Genomic DNA, 12,089 nt, shown 5'->3' with positions numbered 1-12,089 from the left:
CCGGCTAGTTTTTTGTGTTTTTAGTAGAGACGGGGTTTCACCGTGTTAGCCAGGATGGTCTCGATCTCCTGACCTCGTGATCTGCCCGCCTCAGCCTCCCAAAGTGCTGGGATTACAGGGGTGAGCCACCACGCCCGGCCTAAAGGCTATTTCTATATATTGTCAATTGCTTGTCTCAATGCAGTTGGCCAAATTATAATTCAATCAGCTGAGCCTGAGGCCTCCTGCTTCACTGTTCCCTTTATAAAAAAAAACCTCGGTTCATTTGATAGATGAGAAGTGATTCTCTGTTGCTAAGGTTTTTTAAATTGTTATAAATTCACTAAGTTTTAATACACCAATTCACCATTCTACAAAGTGAACCTTATACAGGGCTGGCTAAGTCCTTGAACTAGAACAGGAAGACAAGAGAGCGGTTATTAGGCTTTTTCTTCGTTTTACTCACTCAACGGTCATCCAGCTCCTACTCTTGGCCAGGTACCACATTGTGCTAGTGTTGGGGATATAAAGATGAAAGCCCATTCTTGACCTCTAAGAGCTTAAGGACTAGCAAGAGACACAGACACATAAACAGACAATTTTAGTATAGAGTGACCGGCACTGTGACCAAAGAAACAACAGGAAGATGCTTTGGGAAACACGTAAGAGAGCACCTAAGCTACTTTAGGAAGGTCCTAGAAGCCTTTTTGGAGATTCTCAGGTCTGAGCTCCATCTTGAAATGAAGCAGAAGTTAACCAGCTTTTCCCTGACATCTTCAACCTGAATTAATTGGTTCTTCATCAGTGGTCCTCTAATAGAGCACTCGTAATAACAGTGTTTGCACTTACTTCTTTCCATATCTCTCACTCTTTCACTGAGCTGTGCTTCTTGATGAGAGGGACTATATCCCTAATTAGCCTAGCACAATACCCAAAAGCACAGTAGGAATGCAATAAACGTTTGTTTAATTATTTTACAATTCTAGTCATGAATTTATTTCTACCCATATCTTCTTCTTGCATTTATATAAATGTGTAATTTTCCTTTTGATTGTAAAAATAATACTTTTACCACACACCCATCAGAAGGGCTAAAAGGAAAGGATAACAAATAACAACTGTTGGTGAAGTATATGGAGTAATGGAAATATTCATACATTGCCGGAGGCAGCAGGAATTAGCTCGATCACTTTGGAAAACCGTTGGCAGCCTCTACCAAAGCTGGGTCTTTCGTATCCTATGACATGGCAATTCCACTCTCGATATACACTCAACAAAAATGCATGCATATGCTCACCAAGAGGCATCTTTTCACCAAAGCAGCACTATTCATAACAGCTGCAAACTAGAAAATACAGACAGTCATCAACAGTAGAATGAGTAAGCTTACTGTGGTATGACCACACAGAGCAAGGCAAAAGAATCTACACTCAATGATATGAAAGAATTTCATGAAAGCAATGTTGAAGACAAAGCCAGTTTTTTATTTTTAAAAAGTACTTACAGTATGATTGCTTTTATATAAATATGCAAAACTGAGAAGCTAGATGACAAAGGGAGTGTCACATCTAGAAAGTGGTGCAATAAGATGCACAGCTAGTGCTGCCTTGTGACTCTAAGATCTACCTCCTTCAAAAGTCTGCCTGTGGCAAATGCGGCTCCGCTCCCAAGCCAAGACAAAGTATAATTGGAGTGCAGAGGCTAAAAAACAAAATACCAACGGGACTGGTCGAATGAGGCACTTAAAAATTGTGTACAGCAGGTTAAGGCATGGCTTTTGTGAAGGAACGCCACCTAAACCCAAGAGGACAGCTGTTGCAGCAGGAGTTCAAGACCAGCCTGGCAAACATGGCGAAACCCTGTCTCTACTAAAAACACAATAATTAACCGAGTGTGGTGGCGGGCGCCTGTAATCCCAGCTACTCGGTAGGCTGAGGCAGAAGAATCACTTGAACCCGGGAGGCGGAGGTTGCAGTGAGCCCAGATTGTGCCACTGCACTCTAGCCTGGGCGATAGAGCAAGACTCTGTCTCAAAAAAAAAAAATTTGGATTAGTCACACAATAAATGTTCTGATTTTTAAAAAAAGGCAAAACTCTCCTTTGCTATTAGAATTCAGGAAAGGTCAGTTATGAGTGAGGAGGGGGTTTAGTGACTGAAAGGAAATAGGAAGGGGGAGTTTCTGGGAATATTGTAACGTTTCTTGAACAGGGTGCTGATTAGACATGCAGATTTCAGTTTGTCTATGTATGTATGTTACCCTTAGTTTTTTTTTAAGTAATATATCTTTATATGTTTATTACTTACAAAAGGTATACAATTTTTCTGTATATATAGTACACTTAGTTTCATTTAAGTAATATATCTTATTTGAGAGAAAGCTAGAAAATACAGAAGTGTTTAAAAAATTTTTGAATCACCTACAATCCCACTATCCAGTGATAACTACTGTTAACATTTATTTTTTTCAAGTCAGTGTGCACATGCTCTCTCCTCCCCTCCACTCATATACATAAATTTTGCTAAATTAGGTTCATTCTCACTTAGTTTTATTTCTGCTTTATTTTTACATAAACTATATCATTCAATATTCTTTGCAAGCATTTTATAAGCAGCTGAAACATACTCCATTGAATGTATATGCTCCAGTACATTTAATCAGTTGCCCATTGCTGTATTTTCTTATTAAAAAATAATCAGTCATAGTATCTCTCTCTCACACACACCCCTACACCTCTAGACATTCTTTAAGCTCTGCATTCATTCTCTATTTCCCTCCAGAAAGGTTGTACCGATTTAGTTTCACTGACAAGATGTGAGGGCTCCTTGTATCGCAGTCCAACCCCAGCTCATTTCTTAGTATAGGTTTGTTTTTAGGATGGTCGGGCTCAAAGCAGAACTAAGAGATCTGCCGTTTTGGACACGGCCGAGGCGCGCGGCTCCCGGGGCCTGGAAAGCGCTCTGAGCGCGCCGGTCCCTTCAAGGTTGCGCGGGCTCCCGACGAGACCCGGCCCAGCTGGGCACCCCCGCGCGCTCCCGGGTCTCGCCGTCCTCGCGCCGGCCGGTTGCCGTGAGAACCAGGAGCCTCGGAGAGCGCAGACTAGCCTGTATCTCAGGGGGCGAGGGATACCGAGGCCCAGGCATGGAGCTGCCGGATCCGATACGCCAGCGGCTGGGAAACTTCAGCCGGGCTGTGTTCACTGATTCCAACCGTACTGTGCCGGAGTACAGTGAGGGTCCCGGTGAGTGACCGAGGCCGGCGCAGGGGGTGTGGCCTGCCGAGGGCTTGGCGTGGGGTTTGGAGCGTCCAGAATTTGCCCGTACCTAAAATGGCGATGTCGCCATTTTAGTCAGTTTCCCGCAGTGCGGGCCAGCGCCTTGGAGGAAGGGCCGGCCCGGGCGGGGAGCTGAGGCGCTGGCGGCCTCCGGCCCCGGGCCGGGCCTGGTCTGCGCGCGGTAGCGCCTGGCCCGCTCCGTGCAAGCCCGGCAGCTGAGGTGGGGCCGACCTCTGTGCTGCGCAAGGCCCATCATTGCTCCTGGGAAACCCCAAAAATAAAAAGATAAAAGCCGCCCTTGATGCACAGGCTAGTCCCCCGCGCACCGCGAGAGCGAAGGCCCAACTTGCTTTTCCTCTGCGGCGCCCGCCCTGGCTTTTCTGTCCAGGATGGCGAGGAACAGCCCAGGCAATCCCACCTCCCCCGTCCCCACCCCCACCCCAGGGAGCAAATTTGCCTTTTCCCTTTTCCTAGCAGAACAAGTAGGTTCCTAAGCAAGGCCATTTTCTGGCAGAAAAGATTAGGGGAAAAAAAAATTTTTTTTTAAAGAGTCCTTTCAAACCACCATCCACTCCCAACTGGCATGTACCATACTAGCCGGACGTTCAACAAAACTCACCCCTTCCCTGCCTTCTCCTCCTCCTCCCCTATATGTAACTTTTACCATAAGGTAAGAAAATACCATGATGCCTCTGCATCCTTCAACTTGATGACAAGTGATAACGCAGTTTCCTCCAGAACAGTTTCCTCCTCCTACATCATGATGGTAGACAACACACTGTCAACTAAACCCATGTGGTTTCCATCATTCAAGTCTGCTGGGAAATACAAATCTTTTCCACTGCTTGGTTTTAGAGAATTTTTAAAAGGGACAGAGAAAAGTAAAGGCAGTTCCCAAAGCTGCATTTTGTCACCTTGATCACTTGCCTATTCCCCAAATGTAGGCCTTTATGATTTAGGATGTACAGAGAAAAATGTGAAAAAATTAGGTTTCACGTTTCTGGTTCCAAGGATGAGGCTTAATGAGCACTAACGTCTGATAATACAAGGTAAAAAGACGTTTTCTGAAAAGGGCCAGATAGTAAATACTTCAGGCTTTGTAGGCCATATGGTCTCCACGGCAGCCACTGACAATAGTTATTGAATAGGCATGGCTGTGTTCCAATAAAACTTTAAGGACACTGAAATTTGTATTTCATATGGATTTCACGTATGAAAAAATATTACTTTTTTAACCATTTAAAGGTGAAAAACATTTTTAGCTCATTGACTGTACAAAAACGTTTAGGCAGCTGACCAGTTGTTTACCTATCCCTGATTTATATTGTATGTTTTAATTTAAATTCCATTTACAGAACTCAACTGGAACTTTTGCAAAATTCAGTAAATTTGTATCTTATGCTTTTAAGGTTCATTTACATATTAATTTGATTTTCATTTCCATGATTATAAGTTTGATCTGCTGAAATATGGACATAGCATAACCTTTAAGATATTAACACACAATACTTCTAACATAAAAACCATTCTTTGCAAAATTTGACTACAGTTTGTTCTCAAAGGTACTGAAATGTTCTGCTTGCCCAATTTATTATTCTTTCCCATATTTTCTTCTCTGTGGATCAGAAGTAGGTTTGATTATCTGTACTGTAATAACAAATTTATGTAATTACCATGTCCACAGCATTGTGCTGTTGCTATCAGAAAGATCCTAGGCTGGTGAGTTGTCTTCAGATTTAACAGATTTTAAGAATTCATTCATTTATCAGTGGTAATTTAATAAGCAGTTGCAAGCAAAAGTAGATCATAATAATCAGGCATATTCTTGGAGCTAAAAGAAACTATTTTGCTGTGAGAGACCATGACTGTTTCTTATATTTTAAAATTATTAAATGACAGATAAAAACACTCAACTATGGAGAAAAGGAGAAAATAATGTTTTTAAGACATTTATTTTAGGGCCTTTAAAATCTTACGTGTAGAGCAACTGATTTCAATATATGTGTCCGCTCTTAAGAATTTAGTCAAATTTAGGATATATTTTGTAGGGTTCAATTTTAAAAATCAAATTCTTAACTTAGGACCCTTCTGTCTTACATAAAAGCAAAAAGTGTTATGGAATCAACCTTAGGTAGATGGAACTCATGTATCACAAATGGCTATACTAGTAATGTCCTTATGACAGTATGCTTTCATTAATTCATTCTTATGTGTATTTGATATTCACTGCATATAAAGCAAGATGCTAGATTCTATGAGGGTCTCAAATTAGGATAGGACATGGTATGTGCTTGCAGATAAGTAGATAAGTAGAAGAGAAGAAGGAAAGGGGACTAATATTTGTTGAGTGCCTACTAAGTGTGCCCAGCACAGTGCTAGGATGAAATACTTCATATTGGCTCTAATTCTCACAAGCAGCCTGTAAGGAAGTTTTAATTTCACTATTTTACAGATGAAGAAATAGAAGCTCAAAGAACTTAAATAATTTATATCAAGTCTGACATCCAGGGTCACAGAGGTTTGGGGAGCTCGGGTTTGCTTGAACTCTGAAGCCCGTGATCTGTTCAGTACACCAGACTGTTTTCCGGGGAGGGGAATGTGGTTCTTTGCTAGCACTTCTTATTGACAGTTTAGAGTGATAAGTACCTGAAGGGAAAAGGTATTTCTGCTGGGGTGGGGGAACTGATGAAGGAAGTATTGATGGAAAAGACGACGCTGAATTGGACTTTAAAGAATGGCTAAGATTAGGGTATGCTGAAAAGAGAGATGTGTCTAATTATATAGTCTTGGTAATCTGTTTTTGTATGAGATTAGTTTATATGTGAGAGATTCATTTTTATTTATTTTATGCATTAATTTTATATGCTGTTTACATAGAATTCTACAAAGGAGGCAATGATAATTATCTGTTGAATAGGATTTATATTGATATTCTACATTAAATCTGTACCAGTAGTATATGCAAAAAAGTCAGAAGACTGTAATGGCAAAATGGTAAAATAATTGAAAAATATGAAACATACCCCCAAATAGCCAATATTTGACCTAACTGGTATTAGGATGAATATTCCTTTTACTGTCAATGATTATAAATAGGCTTAAAATTTGGTGTTTTACTGAGTCAATATTATAGTTATTAATTCTAGGGGATAGGATATATATATATACAAGTTTCATAATTTGTTCCTTTTCTGTTCCTTCTGTAGAAAATGAAATGCTCTCCAGTTTGCCATTGCAGATGTCACTTTATTTTAATACCTACTATTTCCCACTGTGGTGGGTGAGCAGCATTATGATGCTTCACGTGAAGGTAAATCTAAGCTTTAATACTTTTGCTGCACTGACGTTGTTAGAGTGTCAATAAAATTAAAGTTCTTAATAATTTTTTTCTATCTCAAATCAGTGTTACTATATGTGTGATTTTACAACATGTTTTGGCCTTTCTTTTAGTATTCAATCTTGCCTGATTACTACAAATTCATTGCGATCACTGTTTTCATCCTAATAACCTTAATTGAAGCCATCCGGTTGTATCTGGGCTACATGGGTAACCTACAGGAGAAGGTAAGCTCTTTTTTCCTTTCTCTCAGTGATAGATAGAAATGAAATCAGTTTTTATAACAAGTAAAAGGCAGTGAGGTGTGGCAGAAAGAGCACAGGCCTGAATTTAAAGCCTGACTCCAGCTTTACCACTTCTGTCACTGTGGTCTGTTTGCTTAATCTCTTGAGCCCTGGTTTCCTCATATATAAAATGAGGAAAATAATATTTACTTCACAGGTTTGTTGTGATTAAGTGAAATGATTTATGTAAAGTATATGAATGTGGTAAACACTTAAAATTGATATTTTCCCTCTTCTCATCAGTCTTGAAAATACGTGGTTACTTAAACATGTGTATTTGGATCCTGAATAAGAAAATGGGGGAAAATTATGAATTCGTTTCCTATGGCAGGCCCATGTTTTCTGCATCATCATGCTACCTAAGCATTTATGGTTACCAGAGTGTAGGGATAATGCCTAAAGATTCCTGTGGTTTTCTAGGCCCTTCATAATAAGGCCCCACCCAGCCTGTCTTACTGTAGGTTTTGCTGTTTTCTCACTCAGCCATCCATTCCAGGCTGATGTGCTGATTCCCAATCATGCTAGTATCACGTGTTTGCTTACTTACCTTTTTGCCTCTTCCTCCTCCACAACTTTAAAAGCCTACATCCCTGAGGTCTTTCTTTCACCTACCCTAATCACTCTCTTATTTCTTGTAGCATTTAGTCTGTACTTCTAAATATTGCCCTTAATTGTTCACTAAAGTGTAGTATTCTAGGATTGTTTTACATAAATTAGTTTTCTCATCTAGACTGTAAGTTCTCTGAGGACAAGGACCATGTCATCCTCCTTCAGAATCACTCACAGAGCCCATAATGTAGGTTCACAGTAGTGATAAGTACTTATCTGTATAAACAAAAACTATATTTTACTGATTTTTATTACTCTTGATATGTGTCATTGCAGGTTCCTGAGTTGGCTGGCTTTTGGCTTTTGAGCCTTCTATTGCAGTTACCTTTAATTCTTTTCTTGCTCTTTAATGAAGGCCTAATAAATCTGCCTTTGGAAAAAGCGGTACATATCATCTTCACTCTCTTCCTTGCTTTCCAAGTTGTTGCAGCATTTCTTACCTTAAGGAAAATGGTTAATCAGTTGGCAGTTCATTTCCACCTCCAAGACTTTGACCGGCTCTCTGCAAACAGAGGAGACAGGGGAAGGATGAGATCATGTATAGTAGAGGTCCGACCCAGTGTTGAGTGAAAATCTGATAGATCATTCCAGAAGACTGTAAGAGTTAGGAAAATATCAGAGCTCTAATATGAGAAAAGAGACAAAGCAATTGTTTTGTATACACTCTCACTCTGAAATTCCAAGGTTGGGGGCAATGATGAAACTTTGTACAATGTATGAATCAGTATATTAGCCCCAAAACCTAGATGTTGTCCACCTGATGCCAAATTTCTTAATGTTTTTTGATGTTGTCTTTTTCAGGAGTGTACAAATCTACGTATTGGTGGTTGTCATTTGCCAGCTCTCCTGTAGTAATTCTGTTTAAAATCTGTAACTAGAGATGTGTACATTTCTTTAAAACTTGTTGGTTATCCATGTCTTGGCTATACATATAACCATGTTTCTTGACATGGAAATGCCAGTCAATGTTCCTATGTATCTGACTATATTTATAAACCAAGAGACCCACCAGGCGCGGTGACTCACACCTGTAATCCCAGCACTTTGGGAGGCCAAGGCGGGTGGATCACGAGGTCAGGAGATCGAGACCATCCTGGCTAACACAGTGAAACCCCGTCTCTACTAAAAATACAAAAAAAAAATTAGCTGGCCGTGGTGGCGGGCGCCTGTAGTCCCAGCTACTTGGGAGGCTGAGGCAGGAGAATGGCGTGAACCCTGGAGGCGGAGTTTGCAGTCAGCCGAGATCAAACCACTGCACTCTAGCCTGGGCAGCAGAGCGAGACTCTCTCAAAAAAATAAATAAAAAATAAACCAAGAGACCAAATTTTCATGTCTGCTAGGGTTAAATTCTAACCCTAATATTAGCTGTTATACTGAGATTAAGAAGAAAACAGGTGGATTGCTTTGGTATTTAGGAAATATTTTTGTTATAAAATTATAACTCTCATAAAACCATATTCAGTATTTGTAATGGTGGTATACAAAATGCTTTTACAATAAATTGTTAAATATTTAAGGTATCAGCAACAGATCATCCTTGTCTTGTGCAATTCTTTTGGGCTATAGATTTGTGTTTTTTATGACAGATTTGCAAGGGAAGGAAGGAAAACAAATCCTAGAGAGCTTTCTATATAGTGGGCACTGTAGTAGGCGTTTTAAATTAGCACTTGTGATCTCATCTACTAGGTTATCGGTCACCAAAGAACTGCTTCATACCCATTAAATTCACATGAGGCTTGATTTGGAAACCAGAGCGCCTCTTAATACATATGAGAGCTAAGATGGCCAAAGGGACTATACTCATGATCCTAAATGAGCATGCTCCCTTGCTAATAGGAGAAATCTATTTTAGGAGATTTGGTTAAGAACAAAGTTGCTTGGGTTATCCGAACATTATATTTAAGTGACTGTTGGATTGTCTTAAAGGATATGATACGTTCATTACAGGTTTTCTTTTTTTCTATAGGGAAATGGGCCTTCATAATGTATTTCACTGAGAGACAGTTGTAGCTGCATTAAATACTGCTCTTTTCAAGTTTCTTTTTCTACAATTCATACTTAGGATTCCCAGGTTTTTATTCATTCTTGTTTTGCTGAACTTCAGAAAATGTCTTTACTTCCCACTCATTCTTGATTCTTCCTGACCAAACTATGCTAATTTTATTATTTCTGCTCTTTATGATTATATGTAAAGTTCAGCCAAATATTTCTCCCTCCGTGCAGTGGCTGGTTAATCTTTCTCATGCCAAAGTAGTCACTAGTTATACTCTTAATAATTTGGAATTTAAAATAGAATTCTGTTTGAATAGTTTTCTAAAACATATTCGTTTGCATTTGTTTCCCAGATAGGACTAGGTAGGTGATTCTATAAGGAAATATAAAATAACTACAAAGCAGATAAATTAGGGGATGATGGAGACTTTTCTATTTCAAGATTGTTTCCAGAGTTTTATTTAAATAGCAGAACTTCTGGTACATTTAAACTTTAAGGTTAAGAGATTAATAACAAAATGTCAGTCATAATCATAAAAAAAAATTTTAACTGTAAAAAATTTTAGAAAATTGATTTATCAAAATTTTCAAATAATTTTGCTGTAATAAACATATTACTTAAAATGCAGATATAGTAACAGTGGGGGAAAAAAAGATAGTAAATTGAAACCATGACCAAGTCATTTGTTTGTTTTCCATCTGAACAGTAAAACCATGACTTTTTGTGTTAGGCTGAACCAATATTTTCTATTGGAGTATACCTGGTTCCCTATATAAGTATGTGAAAATCAAGGTAGAGAAGATATTTACATGTCAGCACATTTGAGGGTTAGGTAGTCTTTAATTTTATCTGAATATGTTTATCCATCCTTAATTTATCTTTTATCCTTCTCTCTTTACAACACTGTTCTGAAAACTTTTGTTTAAAATGTTGAACTTCACAAATATTTTGTCCTTTACATATTTTTTCTATAAATCAAAATTATTTTATTTTTATTTATTTCTTCTTCTTCTTCTTCTTTTTTTTTGAGATGGAGTTTTGCTCTGTCACCCAGGCTGGAGTGCAGTGGCACGATCTTGGCTCACTGCAATCTCTGCCTCCTGGGTTCAAGTGATCCTCCTGCCTCAGCCTCCTGAATAGCTGGGATTACAGGCACCTGCCACCATGCCCGGCTAATTTTTTTTATATTTTTAGTAGAGACAGGGTTTCACCATGTTGGCCAGGCTGGTTTTGAATTCCTGACCTCAAGTGATCCACCCACCTCAGCCTCCCAAAGTGCTGGGATTACAGGCGTGAGCTCCCAAGCCTGACCTAAATCAAAATTATTTTAAAACATCAAAATGTATTACTTTAACATACACTTGAATGACTAGTGTATATAAGGAATAGTCAAAGGTTCATAGACAAGACAAGCTCCTAGTTCTCAGGGATATGATGTGGGAGGTAAAACATTTGTACAACCTTAAGACAAAGTAAAAAAAGTGTAACTCGATCAGGGAAATGCGTTGGATGAGTTCCTACCTGCTAAGTACCTGACCGGTAACAGGCCCTTGGTTTCCAGTGCATCTTCCCTCTGTGTTCCTAGCACTTAGTATCCCAGGATTAGCACATTAGCCCTACACCAACACCATTTTGTGTTCACCATGCTCCACATTGTCTGAGGGGGGATAGGCGGTATTCAGGTTAAATGAATACACACTCAATCCCACTTGTCTATGCAAACAAGAAGTTCACTGTCTGGTAGTAAAGGCAGATAAGCAAATCAGTGATAGCACAGGGTGGTGGGCCCTGTAGGATTACAGAGAAGAGACATCTAAATGAATGACAAATCTGGAAAGCCTTCCCAAAGAAACTGACACTTGAGATTTAAAGAATGAGAGCGTATTAAGTTCAGTGTTAAGGAACAAAAAATAGTGACTGTGAGTTCTGTTTCCACTACTACAGCTAGTTTGTTGAGGCTAGTGGAAAGGGTGCATGAGAAGAAATGGTGCAGAATAAGGCGGAGAAGCTTGGAAGATGCTAGGAAGCCTGGGTAAAGCTTTGAATATATTCTGTCTTTAATTTTTCAGAACTGTATTCTGAATCCCTGAACGGTTTAATCAGTGGAGTATCACAAACAGAATTAGGTTTCAGAAAGATCTCTTTGAAGACAATGTGAAAAATGGATTGAAAGGGTTGGACCAGAGGCAGAGATACCAGGAAGAATGTGATTAAGTAAGTTAGAGGAGAACAAGCTGGCCTGGATAAAGTCAGTGGCAATAAAATAAACTTGAATAGAACCTACTATAGTGTTTTAAAGGTAATTTTGTATTTTAAAACAGATATTAGGAGGGTTTTTTTCTAATTCGTCTTTTCAGAGATGACCTATAAGGGTAAACAAAATGAAATATTGCCTTTCTTATCTCCCCCACACCCACAGTTATTAGATTATTATTTTGTTGTTGTCTTTTAGAGACAGGGTCTTGCTCTGTCACCCAGGCTGGAGTGCAGTGGCACAATCATAGCTCACTGCAGCCTCCAACTCCTGGGCACAAGTGATCTTACTTCAGCCATCCAAGTAGCTAGGCCTACAGGCACAGGCCACCATGCTCGGCTAATTAAAAAAAAAAAAAAA

At 39.3% G+C, this 12,089-nt stretch overlaps 1 protein-coding gene across 1 annotated transcript; it reads left to right on the top strand.

Annotated features, from left to right (window-relative positions):
* The first annotated feature begins 2,746 nt into the window (after nucleotides 1-2,746).
* Nucleotides 2,747-9,008, top strand: TMEM17 (transmembrane protein 17). The gene is made up of 4 exons (XM_011956825.1): nucleotides 2,747-3,219; nucleotides 6,459-6,562; nucleotides 6,703-6,816; nucleotides 7,759-9,008. The coding sequence occupies exons 1-4, from the start codon at nucleotides 3,120-3,122 to the stop codon at nucleotides 8,050-8,052; spliced, it is 612 nt and encodes a 203-aa protein (XP_011812215.1). The 5' UTR covers nucleotides 2,747-3,119; the 3' UTR covers nucleotides 8,053-9,008.
* Nucleotides 9,009-12,089: the final 3,081 nt, after the last annotated feature.

The sequence above is a fragment of the Colobus angolensis genome, unplaced genomic scaffold, assembly GCF_000951035.1.
Source record: "Colobus angolensis palliatus isolate OR3802 unplaced genomic scaffold, Cang.pa_1.0 Scaffold425, whole genome shotgun sequence".
Taxonomy (NCBI): Eukaryota; Metazoa; Chordata; class Mammalia; order Primates; family Cercopithecidae; genus Colobus; species Colobus angolensis.
The sequence above is the reverse complement of the archived record's forward strand: the minus strand, read 5'-3'. Positions and strand labels throughout refer to the sequence as shown.

Excerpts from the sequence above, each read along its gene's own strand:
- TMEM17 (XM_011956825.1), top strand. The coding sequence starts at position 3,120 with ATGGAGCTGCCGGATCCGATACGCCAGCGGCTGGGAAACTTCAGCCGG. Across the intron at positions 6,563-6,702 it reads TTATGATGCTTCACGTGAAG|TATTCAATCTTGCCTGATTA; the intron begins GTAAATCTAAGC and ends CCTTTCTTTTAG. Across the intron at positions 6,817-7,758 it reads TGGGTAACCTACAGGAGAAG|GTTCCTGAGTTGGCTGGCTT; the intron begins GTAAGCTCTTTT and ends GTGTCATTGCAG.